General features: G+C 55.2%; 5 protein-coding genes across 5 annotated transcripts; 3 read left to right on the top strand and 2 right to left on the bottom strand.

The window, feature by feature from the left end:
- Nucleotides 1–8: 8 nt before the first annotated feature.
- On the top strand, nt 9–2,319 carry ASPZODRAFT_132192 (hypothetical protein; the record flags this gene model as incomplete). Its single annotated transcript, XM_022722960.1, has 7 exons — nt 9–195; nt 290–307; nt 366–419; nt 474–561; nt 612–1,637; nt 1,716–2,098; nt 2,170–2,319. Exons 1-7 carry the CDS (start codon nt 83–85, stop codon nt 2,315–2,317), a joined length of 1,830 nt encoding a protein of 609 aa, XP_022581737.1. The 5' UTR covers nt 9–82.
- A 974-nt stretch (nt 2,320–3,293) lies between these two features.
- Nucleotides 3,294–4,790, top strand: ASPZODRAFT_15904 (hypothetical protein; the record flags this gene model as incomplete). Its single annotated transcript, XM_022726381.1, has 2 exons — nt 3,294–3,417; nt 3,487–4,790. 2 exons carry the CDS (start codon nt 3,294–3,296, stop codon nt 4,788–4,790), a joined length of 1,428 nt encoding a protein of 475 aa, XP_022581736.1.
- Nucleotides 4,791–7,585: 2,795 nt separating this feature from the next.
- Nucleotides 7,586–9,579, bottom strand: ASPZODRAFT_1923408 (hypothetical protein). The gene is made up of 3 exons (XM_022727360.1): nt 9,020–9,579; nt 7,748–8,930; nt 7,586–7,697 (listed from the first exon to the last, which is right to left on the bottom strand). The coding sequence occupies exons 1-3, from the start codon at nt 9,452–9,454 to the stop codon at nt 7,678–7,680; spliced, it is 1,638 nt and encodes a 545-aa protein (XP_022581735.1). The 5' UTR covers nt 9,455–9,579; the 3' UTR covers nt 7,586–7,677.
- Nucleotides 9,580–9,747: 168 nt separating this feature from the next.
- Nucleotides 9,748–11,175, bottom strand: ASPZODRAFT_25287 (hypothetical protein). The gene is made up of 5 exons (XM_022727996.1): nt 10,718–11,175; nt 10,645–10,657; nt 10,548–10,583; nt 10,057–10,482; nt 9,748–9,993 (listed from the first exon to the last, which is right to left on the bottom strand). The coding sequence occupies exons 1-5, from the start codon at nt 10,787–10,789 to the stop codon at nt 9,818–9,820; spliced, it is 723 nt and encodes a 240-aa protein (XP_022581734.1). The 5' UTR covers nt 10,790–11,175; the 3' UTR covers nt 9,748–9,817.
- Nucleotides 11,176–11,246: 71 nt separating this feature from the next.
- ASPZODRAFT_15901 (hypothetical protein) lies at nt 11,247–12,734 on the top strand (the record flags this gene model as incomplete). The annotated part of the gene is made up of 1 exon (XM_022726378.1): nt 11,247–12,734. A coding segment is annotated over one exon (1,488 nt), but the record flags the coding sequence as incomplete, so codon positions are not given.
- Between the last annotated feature and the right edge of the window lie 13 nt (nt 12,735–12,747).

Here is a 12,747-nt window from a genome sequence, read left to right as displayed (position 1 = left end):
GCTGAATCGCGGGACGGTTCTGCGGGTCCACGCAAACAAAAAGGGAGAGAGAGAGAAGCAGGCTTATCACGTACCGCGAACAATGTCGACGACGGAGGTCGGCTCCTCTGGGGGCGGTACAGGCTCGAGTCTTGCTCGGGTAGTGGTTATTGTGACTGGTGTTTCCTCTCTGGTGGCCTCTTTGTTATCTTTTGTGTGAGTTACTGTCAGGGGGAGCCTGCTGTCGTCGAACCTCCCTTGCCCCCTCTCACGGAGCTCCATGGCTAACACGCCCCTCCTTGGTCTACAGGTCGATATGGCTTCAAACGTACGATCCGATGGCTTTGATTGTATCCTATTTCCCATCACTGAGCTTTGGTTGACAGGAAAAACTATCGCAAACCGCTTCTTCAGCGATACGTGGTCCGGATATTGTTGATGTGCGTGATGCCATGGCCTGTGAAAGGAGGAGGTGGTTGAGCTGATGAATACAGGGTGCCTATATATGCGGCCTCGTCTTGGGCTAGTATCATATCGCTGAGGGCTTCTTATTTCCTGGACCCGGTCCGTGATATATATGAGGTACAGGACTCGCCTGGGGAGACTGGAGAGACGGGTATTGACTGCGGCAGGCATTTACGATCTACACGTTCTTCCAACTGCTCATCAATTTTCTCGGCGGAGAACGAGCGTTGATTATTATGACCCATGGCCGCCCCCCGGTCTCGCACGCCTGGCCTCTCAACCACATCCTCCCGAAACTCGACATCTCCGATCCTCATACCTTCCTTGCCGTCAAGCGAGGCATCCTCCAATACGCATGGCTCAAGCCGATCCTTGCCCTGGTTTCCATTGTCATGAAAGCAACCGACACATACAAGGAAGGGTACCTTGGTGTGGATTCCGGATACCTCTGGACCGGAATTGTGTACAATATTAGTGTTACCGTCAGCCTTTATTCTCTCGCGATTTTCTGGGTCTGCCTGCATGACGACTTGACACCGTTCCGTCCGGTTCCCAAGTTTCTGTGTATAAAGCTCATCATCTTCGCTTCCTACTGGCAAGGGTTCTTTCTGTCGATCTTGCAGTGGTTGGGCGCGCTGTCGAACGGTGTCGCCGGGTATACGCCGGACAACCTCGCAGCGGCGATCCAGGACAGCCTCATCTGTTTTGAGATGCCGGTTTTTGCCATCTCGCACTGGTATGGCTTCTCGTGGCACGACTATGCCGATGCGACCATCTCCTCGGCTCGCTTGCCCGTGAAATATGCGCTCCGAGATGCCTTTGGCATCAGAGATCTCATTGAAGATTCGAAGATGACCTTCAAAGGCGAAACATACGAATACCGGTTCTTTGATTCCGGTGACAACATCATCCCGCACGCCGAGTCGGGCTCGCGAGTGAAACGGGTGATGGACGGGATGCGATATGAGCGTGGAGGGAAAGCCAAGTACTGGATCCCGAAACCAGGGGAGGCTAATAGTCGAACCCCGTTGCTGTACGGCGCAGAATCCAGCCGGTATGCCCGTGGCGACCGCAGCCGCCAAAGTACTCTAGAACGATACCGTTCCAACAGTGAGATCGACGAGACCACGCTCGACGAAGACGATGAGCGCCTGTTTGCCAATGCACGAGCGCTCGAATTCGGCGACTGGAACGTAGGTGAACTTGTTTAATTGTGTTTTCAATTGAAATGCTGTTTCATGGTGAAATGCTGACATGTTTTCTTTACCCAGTATCCTGTCATTACAGCGAATGAAGTGCCCAGAGACCAGCACTTGGGCCCCTCGTCGCGGTCCTACCAAGGGACTCCACGGACAGATACGGCTCACAAAGCCCGCAGGCATCGCAAGAGTCGCTCGAGCCGCAGTGGACCCGGGAATCTGAGTCGCGAATCGGTTTCCAATCCAACCAGCAGCAGCAACGCGTCCCGGAAAGAGAGTCCTCAGGCACCAGGGCCCTTGCAGCGTAACCCAAGCTCGTCTCAGTCGAGCAAATCCCGTCGCAGCCAACGAGTCGACCTTGTAGTCGAGAACCGCGAGGCCGAAGAGGCGGAGCGAGTCCAGACGCAGAAGGAGCTCGGCTCTGCCTGGGCTGAACCTGAGCATCGGCATTTCGAGTAAGTCTTCCCGACGTGTCTCGTTCCACGTCTCAACCAACAGCCTTGCTGATGCACCCGTGCGATGATAGGAGACCGTCTGGCGAGCCAGTCGAAGAAGCATCTCAACCCGACGACACACCCCAATCTCCTCGCGATTCAGATGACGGACAAGCGACCGCGACACCGAGCTCCTGGGCATATGGGCCCATGAACGACGACAACGTGTGGGACAGATAAAATCGGACTGTGATTCTTTAAACTAGTATCCCCGTATATTATTTATATTCCGTCCCCTTCGTCTCTGCAACAGAACACGACGTGTGCATTATCTCGGGCCTTTTCATTTCCTCCCTCCCTCCCTCCCTCCCTCCCTCCCTCCCTCTCTCTCTTTCCATTTCCCTGCTGTTTGATATCATTTTGCCCATTTTATGCCTTTTTGGAACCGTAAATATGAAACAATTTCTTTTTCACGAACCGCTGTCCGGGACGCATCTCGGCAGGTTAAGCCAAAAAAAAAAAAGCCAACACAATCTTCCACAGCCATCAGACCATCTGTTCGAGAAACATGCTTCATTTCAAACTAGAGAGAATCAGAGCGATTCGTGGCTATTCATCGCAATCTACTCGCTGTCAGCCTTAGCGCCCTGGTTAGTCCCCTGTCGATGCTTGACAGCCAATCTTTACGCGCCCACCACAGCTCTCCCAAACCTTCTCTCAGATAGCCACTCTCCCCTTCAGGCGAATGGCTGTCGACAATGCCTGTCTGCGAGGTTTTCTGCAGTGTGATGGTGTCCCCGCCAGCCGACAAATGAAGTGTCTGCAACCACCACACCATCACGACGCACGCCGGACGCACCATGCTGGGCCCGTTCCCCCGGGAGGGGCCATCGACTGGCTGTCGTCGTCTCGCTGCAAGGAAGAAAGAGATGATTAAGGATGGTATCAAGGTGTGTGTCTGGTCCAGCTTTAGCTCGTGCGGCTGTCAGTCCAGGAAACCGTCGCGGGTTTATATCGGAACCCCCCCCCCCCCCCCCCCCCCCCCCCCCCCACCTCCCCCCCCCTTCCCTCAGGCAGACTGGGCGGGGCAGATCTCGAGGATAAGGCGACATATCAACGAACGGGCTGGGCCTGAGGCATTCCTTCTTTTTCTTCTGAACGTCGTCGTTGAGCGCCGAGCGAGGCATGGGCATTCAGCCCTGAAGCGTGGGCAGCGATGACGCTGGCAATTCGACAGGCTGGGTCGGTGTTCACTGGTTGGATCGCCTCCTGCTTGTCCTGTCTGTCGGCTAGGGAAGGGAACGAGAGGCAACAACACCAGCGGGCTCTGGAACAGAAAGGTAGGTGGTGTCTGTCGTTGTGAGAAAGCAGGAAAGAAAATCCGCCGTACTGACACTTGCTGGCTGCAGGTATTGAGCGGGAGATGTTGGTATGCCATAACCAACCGCACCTAGTTCCACCGATGAGACTGGTTGTCTACGACAGTCTCCCCAACAGCCCGATGAGCCCCCAGCGCACACCGGTTTTCCCCTCCTGGGTGACGGAGGGCAAGGACAGGATATCCAGAGCATCCAGCCGTGCGACCTTCCCCTTTAAAAGGAGGTCGACCCCCGTCTCGCAGCTACGGATCAGCGCACCGACTGACTTCCGTCATGTTTACCATTCCTTCGCTCCTGCAGAGCAGTTCGAGCAGCCTAGGCAGCAGGGACGGTTCCAGCCTCTCCAGCTGAAGATCCACCGGCCTGGAAATCGGCTATCAGAGCTCCCCACGTTTGAAAACTTTGGGCTCGATGATATGGCCAGCCTACCCACCCCTCCGCCAACGGTAATATCACCAACGTCGGAAACGCCAAGTTTTTGGAGACAGTCATCACAGCTGGCTCGGAAAAGAGTCGGGTCTGGTGCTCGTCCGTCGTTATCGCTGAGAACCATGGGCCAAGTTTTGAGCAGACAGCACCAGCAGAACCAGGACCATCTCTCCGACCCCTTCATCCCTCATTTCTCTCTTCGGAGTCCCAGTTCGACCGCCCTGTCGGAACAAGAAACCGTCTCTTCCCCCAACAGATACCTGCTTGGGTCAATCATCAATCATTCACCGGTCTCATCATGTCCCACCAACCAGAGAAGGACTGCTGAGGCTCCGCCTCCCGTCGTTTCACGGCCTTCAGCCGACATCTACCTGCTAGACAGACCCTTGCCGCCCGTTCCTACAGAGGACCACGAACCGTCCACCCGTCCATCGACCAGTGAGCCCCTTCTCTCGGCCAGCTGCCCCAGTACGCCTCCGAGATCCCCACCATCCAGCCGTGTCGCGCAGTGGCTGTTTGCAAACAAGAACAACTCCTCCCCGCACTCGACTCCTCCTCGAAAGGACTCCTCCCTGCACAGCCGCTCTCGCACTCTGAGTGGATCGACGACCTCCTCCACGATGACGTGCGTCAAGACCACCCCATCCCTCTACAGCGCCATCACGGCCGCCACGACCATCCACGCCCCGGTGGGAAGTGACCTCGACTTCACCGCCGACGTGCCTCGGCCTCTCTTCTCGCCCGTCTCGTCAAAACAGCAGTACCAGGCACCCCCCACGGTGCCTGAAATTCTTGATGATGAGTATATGCGCCCCGGGCAGCACAGACTGCAAGCCAGACACGCAGCCGGAGAGGAATGTTACTATTCGCGTTATGGTGACTCGGCAGTCGGTCTTGCTTTTTAGACTCTTTTTTTTTTTTTTTCAAACCAATCTCCCAAGATAATTACCGCTCCCTTCAGATTCCCCTTTCGATACCACTCTTTTGGCAATTCCTTGCTTTCGTCTTGGTTTCTCGCTCTAATCTAAGACTCGGCGTGGCTCTTATATTGTTTGATCTTTGAAGATACCCATCTGGTTATCTCGCACTAGTTACAGTACTTAATGCCATACCAGGCCACGGCTATTCGTGTTTCCCTAGGCTTATTTAGTAGATAAATCTAATTTCTTATCTACATCTGTTGACAACAAGGTTAAGAGGTTAAAGCCCGAGCATAGCTAGTGTACATGGAAAGAGAAAATATATATTAAACAAGGGATCGAGATGGGAAGAAAGGGTGGGTTCTAGACTTAAATACGCTGCTGCGACGAGGGTATCTTGGAGAAACGCGAGCGAGGACTAATTATTTGAGAAAAAAAAAAAGCAAGGCAGGACAAAGCCCGCTAATCCGGAGACACGATGTCGACGACGCCTCCCGGGCGCCCTGCGAGGCTCGCCTTGCGCTCATCGTCTCGCTGCATGCCTAGGATCTGCCACGCTCGGCCCATCATGCCGTGGCCCAGGCCCTTGGGGAACTCGAGCTCCGAGTTGAGGCGTGCGTGCCGTTGAGCTTGTTCGCGCAGCATCCGCTCTTTCTTGGCGGCGGCCACGCGGTCCTGCTCCCGTTCATGGCTGACGATGTCGTCGCGCCATTCGGTCCAGCGCTCGAAATTCTCGCGTTGCTGGAGCACCTGGTACCGTAGGCGGGATTTCGATGGGCGCCAGGCCAGGCGGTTGGAGCCGCTGTCTCCGGGCGTGCTGATGGTGGCCTTGAGGTCAGGAACGCAGGACTCTTGGGTCAACTTGAGCAGGTGGGCAAAGACGTCGCGGGTCTCCGAGGCCGTCTGCTGGACCTTTTCGCGTTCAGCGCTCGCCTTGGCCTGGGTGAGGGGTGCGTCAAGCCAGGAGTAGAGGTCTGCGGATCGTTGCACCGAGTACGCGTCCAGCAGATTATTCCGGCGGTTCTCTTCGCGCAGGTAACGCACCGCCGCCTGCAGGCTCTCAACCTCGGTCCGCAGAGCCTCGTTCTCACGCATCGCAGCCAGAGAGACACCCGCATCAACCACCACGCCATCAGCGGTGGTGGCAAGCCCGACAGTTCCGGACACGCGCTTGACTTTCTCAAAGCGGGTCTGGTAATCGTCACGTTCTGCTTCCGCAGCTTGCAGATCTTTCTTTTGCTTGTCAAAGGCTTCCTGAAGTTCTACCTCGGCCGTCTGCATCTCCTCAATCCTGGTTTCGAGTTCTTTGACCATTGCCGCTTTCTTGTTCGCTTCACGCATTCTGGACTCGAGCAGTTCAACCTTGATCGCCTGCTCCTCGAGAGTCTTGTCCTTGACTCCTAGAGCCGTCGAGGCCTCGTGGATCTCGTTCTTCAAGCGCCGTATCTCCTCGTCCGCGTCCGGGGAGATGGTCTTGTTGGACTTTAATTCCTGGGCTCTGGCGACCCATGGAGCCGATAGTCTTTCAAACTCCGTCGTCAGCGACAGGTCATTGGAAATCGAGTCCAAATCCTCGAGGTAGCTACCGAGTGCACGAAGTCGGTTGCTCAGTACAGACAAAGCGTCATTCTTGTCAGTTTCCGAGCCTGAGGCTGAATCAAAAGACACCAAAGCTTGTGACATAGTATCCTGTATCTCTCCCAGGGTCCACGGTTCAGCACGGCCTTCCTCGCCCAGTAAGAGCGCGACGTTATCGCCAATGCTCCGGGCGAGGGCCGAAAGCGCCTTTGCCGCATCCTCCGTCTGTTTGAATGGTTCCGTGGCCTCGCTGGAAAGAGTCAGCGATCTTGACCTCAGGTCGTCAAGGGAGCGAGAAATCTTCCCCATGGCAACTTTCAGCCCTCGAGTTTGAGAGACAAAGGTGTCCATCTTGCCGAACAGGAAGGCGTTCTCCCCATCGTCCTCGGCAGATGTGGGAAGCTTGCCCTGGACCAAAGATTTGAGCCGTGCAATGGAGGTAGCAGCATGATCCAGGTAAGACAGCGTAAGATGAGAGCCCATGCAGAGCTCATCCGCGAATGTCTCCAGATTAAGTGGAAGAAGGGTCTCGGCGAGGTGTGAAAGAAGTGCAATGGATCTGGACAGCTCATCCGCGCACTTTTTCATATCTATCTCGTTCCGTTTCAGACCCTCAAGCCAAAAATTGATGGTTCGTTCCACAGGCTCCAACTCGAACAAGGCTCCTTCAAACCCAACGAAAGCCTCTGCAGAGCAGCTACCGAGGAAGTTGATGAACCGGTCACTGAGTAAAGATATCCACAGGACCTTCTCGATGACATCCATCGCTGGAAAGATATCTTCGTGGACGATTGATGAGGCAGCTTGCTCTGAAACTCGCTCCCGGATCGTGGTGTTCATCAAGCCCGCCTTGAAGCTGATGCGTTTGAATCGCAGCAGAGCAAGGATTGAATTCCGCTCGCTATCGAAATACTCTGGCAGATAGTTCTTCAGAATGGAAAGGTGCTGCATTGCCTCCTCTGCCTCCATGCGATTGATCTCGATATCGATCGTTTTGGTCTGGGCCTTGGACACAGATGCCTGGAGTTTCATATTGAGGTCCATCATCGCCCTCGAGCGCGTGGTCAGGTCGTTGGCTTCGGCCTCCGAAATCTGCTGGGAGGCACGCATATCCTCCAGGTCGGTTTGCAGGGTAGAGACGAGTTCTCGGAAGCGAGATAAGGTGTACTCGAGATCCTCAATGAGCTCATCTTGCTGGGCGATCTTCCTATTCTGCTCGCTGAAGAGGGTGTCTTTGTAATCAATCTCTTCCTGGAGCTGCTTCTCTGTTTCGATGTGTGTATATTCAAGCTCATCACTGATTTCTTTCAAGGACTCCAGGTCTTCAATCGCTGCCTTGAGCTCGTTGATCTCTTCCTGGTAGCGCATGTTTTTATCCGCCAGCTCCTCGATCATCTCCTCGGCGCCCAAGGCAGTCTCCAACTGCTGTTTCAAATCCTCCACATTGGTCTCCGACACGAGAAGTTTCTCCTTGGTAGTCTCATACTGAGCTTTGACCGCGCGGTAGTCCTCTAGGTCTTCCTCCAGTTCCTTGATCTGGTCCCGGAGCTCCGATTCTTGCTGTTGGGTCATATCTCGCAAGCGAATCAAGGCCTCGCGTAGACGTTCGTTCGACTTTTCCATCTGGAGCCAACCCTGAGTGGATTTCTCTTCCGGTGACATGACCTGGCCGAGTTCCTCATTTTCCTCCCGTAGAACCTCGACTTCCAGCTGCAGTTCTTCGACCTTTAGCCTCAAGGTCTCACACTCGTGCTTGAAGGCATCGGCCGTTTCTTCCGCCATCTCGCGGTCCAGGGAGGCCATTTCCATCAACGATTCATGCTCTGCCTGCAGACGCTCGACTTCCTCGAGCCTTGTTTCCGCATCTTTGAGCTTTTTGCGTAGATCACCGATTTCAAGCTGCTGAGGTTGATACTTGGCTTGTAGCTTCTGAATGATACTCTCAAACTTGTCCCGTTCCGTCTGAAGCTTCTCAAGATTTTTCAGTTTCTCTCGGTCCTCCGCGCGCTTCTTTTCCATCACCTTCAGCTTTGTTTTAAGCTCATCAAGTTCTCTGGTCAGCGCATTGCTTTGGGCCTGGCGCTGGGCCAAAGGTGAGAGACTCGGTCTAGAAGCGTTTGGACGGGCAGTGCCAGATGTCCTCCGAGTCACCTGGGACGTGATACCCTCTGCAAGTCCGCTCTCGCCGTCTCTGCCGGGGGATTCCGGGTCATCTGCTTGCCCGTCTCTCCCACCATCGGCGGTCTCTGAAGGTCTTTTGGTAAGATTGGGCTGAATCGCAGGGCGTTTGGAAAGTCCAGATGGTCCCGAAGACATTGTCTGGGAGGGAGGCCGTGTGGTTCTGCCTGCAGGTCCTGATAACGAAGGTCGCTTGGAACTCGTTGTAGGGAGTGGAGGAGGAGGACCCATAGAGGTCCTTGTGCTGGGGGTTGGGCGAGCCTTGGGTGTTATAGCAGGAGAAGGGCGTGGAGCACCACCCATCGACATGCGACTAGAGGGAGGACCTGAAGTTGAAGAGAGTTGCTTTGTTGGAGATTTGGTGGGTGACTAAACGACATTCAACCCATATTATCAGCCAAGAATCCACGTATTACCTTCAGCAAGGTGTCTCCTTTTTTTTTTCAAGAAAAACCTACCCTTAATGTGCGCGGCGTCGTCGCAACTTTCGGAGCAGGGGACGGACTGGCGGTGGCACTATGCCTTTTGACATTTGTAGCAGACAGCCCGCTCGGCTTCTTGATACCTAACCCGCCAGGAACCATGCTGCTCTGCGGCCTGCCGCGAGGCGCGGCCGTGGGATTGCCATTGTTCTTGAGAGGCTGCTTGCCATCGCGAGCTGGCGGCGGCTCAGCGACCGACACGACGGCCGTGGGCCGAATGAACATGCCAAAGCCCGGCTCACAGTCGAAATATCGCTCGCCCTGAACCGCTCCATCGTTCTTCCCGGTTCCCTCGTCGAGTTCGATCCCGATCCAATCTCCAGCGGCGAAATGCGTGGGCCCGACAAAGCGAACGGTGGCTTGCCGTCCGTCGGTCAATGTGACCACCTGGCCAGGAGAGACATCACCCATGATGACGGAGCATATATATGATCAGGCCTTATTCAGCCAGTAGATTCACGGTGTCGGCGATGGCAAGACCAGGATACGGCGTTTTGGCACGTCGGTGGCAGTGGCAGGCACAGGTGAAACGGGACAACCGCGTTTGTATGGGGGATTCCTGTTTGGGACGGCACCCAAAGTGGTTTAGCCTGACGGACGGCTGTCGAGCCTGAGGCATCAATATATGGGTGCCTTGACAAGTGCTTTCTGTGACAGTTCAGGAAACAGATTATACAGGGCAGTAGGAGATAAGAATCACGAAGAGGAAGGTGTGTAGAATTCTATATGTGCATGAAAGTGTGTTGAAAATCTAGTCTAAGGATGATTTGACTACTACATGGTTTTGGACCCTGTCTTGAATAAAGAGGGGAATAGAGTCCGCAACTCCTCGAGATCTCGCACCATGTAATTTGACACTGGCGCGGGGGGCTGGGGGAGCTCTGGTTCGACCAGATGGACTGTGTTCCACCCCCGGGCCTGCGCGTGCTTGCAATTTAAAGCAGAGTCATCTGAAGCCAGATTCGCCGTCGGTTAGTCAGTCCAGATTATGAGTCGAGAAGCCACCCACGTACCTATGAAATAGCAGCTCTCTGTGCTCGGAGCGCCGGCTTCTGCCTCTGCCTTTGCGTACATGTCCTGGCTGGGTTTGCACACCAGCGGCGTTTGCGAGTAATCACAGTAGGTGATGCCCTCGAATAAGTCTGCCACACCCAACAGTTTCACCACCCTCTTCCCATGTGTGACGTAGGCGTTTGTCAACAGCCACGGCTTCACTTTCGTCGTGTCGATATCCTCGAGCAGTTCACGGAGGACAGGGTTGGGTGAGAGAATCTCGTCGAGAGGGAGAGCGTCATCCACTTCGCGGTTGAACTCGAGGGGATCGATCCGGTGATGCCGTGTTAGCCCTTCCAGCGCAAGCCCGTACTGTTGGTAGTATTTCTTATGAAGCATTGTCGCATCTGCCGCGCTGAGGGAGAGGTGTTCGACGAAGAATTTATCTAAACCACCGCCACAAGTTAGCAAGGCGTCTCTCTTCAGTGTGGAAGATGATCATCCATCTCACCTATTAGGACTTGCATTTCATCGTGAATGTTATTCTCTGCAGATGCAATATGTCAATATTCCATCCGCAGATTGTACCTAGGGCCGGGGTTGCTGACTTCGGGAGTAAAGCTAACCCAGGTATCAGCGTTCAGAACCACAACAGACAAGACACTCGGTCAATCGACATACACAGTTATCAATATCAAAGAAGAAAACAGGCCTCGCATCCGCTGCACCGTTCGTCTGGCCGTTCGTTGCCATTGTCCAGATCCTTCGAACTAGAGCGTCTCTCGTGCCACGTCGAGTCGTAGAAAGGCCACACTTGAATCACAAAACTCTCAATAAAGTTAATAAGTGTAACAACAAAGGCAGATACTCTGCTCTAGACGTGAAGAGCTCTCTTAAACAGCAGGAGCCCAGAATATTGGACCTGGTCACAGCAAAGCAGGCGGGGTGTGATACGTTCCTGGTTATCATCACGGGATTTCTTCACCGCCTGCCCTTTAGGAGCCCGCCTAACAAACAACTGCCAAGCGAGTTTCCCCTTCTCAGCCTGGCGAGTGCCAACTCTCTCTCCTCCCAGACCACCTCCTCCCCTTCCACGCGACACGGTGTGAGGCGAAAGCTGCGAGCTGCAGACGTACCAGATGGTGGCTGACTAGGGGTTTCCCATCAGGCTGGTGTTTTTTCAGGTCGCTTTCGCGTGGCTTTCCTCGCCATGGCAGGCCATGCAGCAGCGACGGTAGCGACCGGTGGTCTTCCGCCCGCGATGCCAATGGCAGACGAGGCGAGGGAGTTTGAAAAGATTTTGAAGATCAGTGATGAGATATTTACCGGGACTCACCCCCGACTCAAGGTGCCGCAGCAGTTTGTGCGGAAGCTGCCGTCGAGACCCGTGCAGAACGTCGCGACCATCCAGACCAAGGCAGCGAAGAGTGGACCGTCGCCTCCTGGACCGGAGAAGAGATCCCATCGGTTGGCGACGGCCGAAAGCGCCGGTGCAACGCCTGTCGCGGTGCAGGAGCCGTCTTCGCGCACTCCCCCCAAGCCGACGTCGGAAATCGATCCGATTTTCCTTACAAAGTCGGATGATCTCGTCCGTGCAGAGATACAGCTGCAGCGGCAGCGGGTGGAGAGAGCGCTGCGTGAGCAGCTGGACCAGAGGAGACTCGAGTCACGGCAGAAGACGTTTGTTCAAGATGCAAAGCCTGACTTCGATGTCTCGGACGTGTTGAATAAAGCGCTGGAGATTGTCAAGCCCGTGGAACCGAGTGAGAGGCCCATGCCTAATGGCGCAGCAGCAGCAGAAGCAGCCGCAGCGCCCAGCGAATCGCTTGATGAGAATTCCTTCTACTCCAGTAGAGCCCCTGACTCGCCTCAGCCTGGCAGTCAGCAAAAGCCGTCTCCAGGGTTGGAGCGGCCAGTTCCCCCTCGTGTGGAGGATGGCGCCTCTAATGCCCCAGTAGACCATGATTCCGATGAGTTGCAACGCCTTGAGGCCCTCAACCACAGTGGATCGGATCGCGAGATGCAAGATGTTTACCCTGTCGCTGACCAGCCCACCCTTTCTCAGAAGCAGCATCCCTCTGCCCAGCAAGCAGCCGACGTTTTGGAGGAGCCCGAGTATTCGCCCCCGGCCCCCGACGTGCCTCCGATGGACCACCGGCAACAAGAGAGCCGTGAGTATCACCAAGGATTTGCAGGCAACGCGAGACGCCGAACGTACGACTCTGATCATGCCTATGTTGTTCGGCGGTCGGTTTCGCCCTCGAGAGACGTGAGAGTGATTCGGAATCATATCACTTCCCCCGCCGCGCCCCAACCGTCGCATGTCTCACCCCTCGCTGTGGCAAAGGTTCCTTCGGTTCAACATCTGAGAGAGGCCCGCCGCGACTACAGCTCCGACCGAACCCATCCCGAGTACGATTCGGGTCGTGCAAGCCCCGAGGGTCCACCTCAATCGCAGCAGCAGCAGCAGCAGCAGCAGCAGCTTATGCCACGGAAGCGTCGCAGGGTTTATGATGACCAGGAGCGGACCCGTTATCGAAGGCAAGGTGTCGATTCTCCCGAACCCTATATCAAAGAAGAGCCAATGTCACCGCCTCCCGTGCTGCTCACAGACATGGCCCCGGCTGTCAGAAGTCGGCGTGCACAGCAGGAACAACCGATCTACATCGATATCGCGTCGCCCCGGTATACCCCCGTGGTCGATCGGCGGG

The sequence above is a fragment of the Penicilliopsis zonata genome (assembly GCF_001890105.1).
Source record: "Penicilliopsis zonata CBS 506.65 unplaced genomic scaffold ASPZOscaffold_6, whole genome shotgun sequence".
In the NCBI taxonomy this organism is placed as follows: Eukaryota; Fungi; Ascomycota; class Eurotiomycetes; order Eurotiales; family Aspergillaceae; genus Penicilliopsis; species Penicilliopsis zonata.
Note: the sequence above shows the minus strand (reverse complement) of the source record. Positions and strands in the feature narration are given on the sequence as shown.

What these genes read in the sequence shown, in the direction of transcription:
- ASPZODRAFT_1923408 (XM_022727360.1), bottom strand. Translation starts at nt 9,454, where the DNA reads ATGGGTGATGTCTCTCCTGGCCAGGTGGTCACATTGACCGACGGACGG. An exon ending in CGACGCCGCGCACATTAAGG is followed by an intron (nt 8,931 to 9,019) that starts GTAGGTTTTTCT and finishes AATGTCGTTTAG; the next exon opens with TCACCCACCAAATCTCCAAC. An exon ending in GCTGGCGGATAAAAACATGC is followed by an intron (nt 7,698 to 7,747) that starts GCTACCAGGAAG and finishes GAAGACCTGGAG; the next exon opens with TCCTTGAAAGAAATCAGTGA.
- ASPZODRAFT_25287 (XM_022727996.1), bottom strand. Translation starts at nt 10,789, where the DNA reads ATGGCAACGAACGGCCAGACGAACGGTGCAGCGGATGCGAGGCCTGTT. An exon ending in TGAAATGCAAGTCCTAATAG is followed by an intron (nt 10,483 to 10,547) that starts GTGAGATGGATG and finishes GCGGTGGTTTAG; the next exon opens with ATAAATTCTTCGTCGAACAC. An exon ending in AGAGAGCTGCTATTTCATAG is followed by an intron (nt 9,994 to 10,056) that starts GTACGTGGGTGG and finishes ATCTGGCTTCAG; the next exon opens with ATGACTCTGCTTTAAATTGC.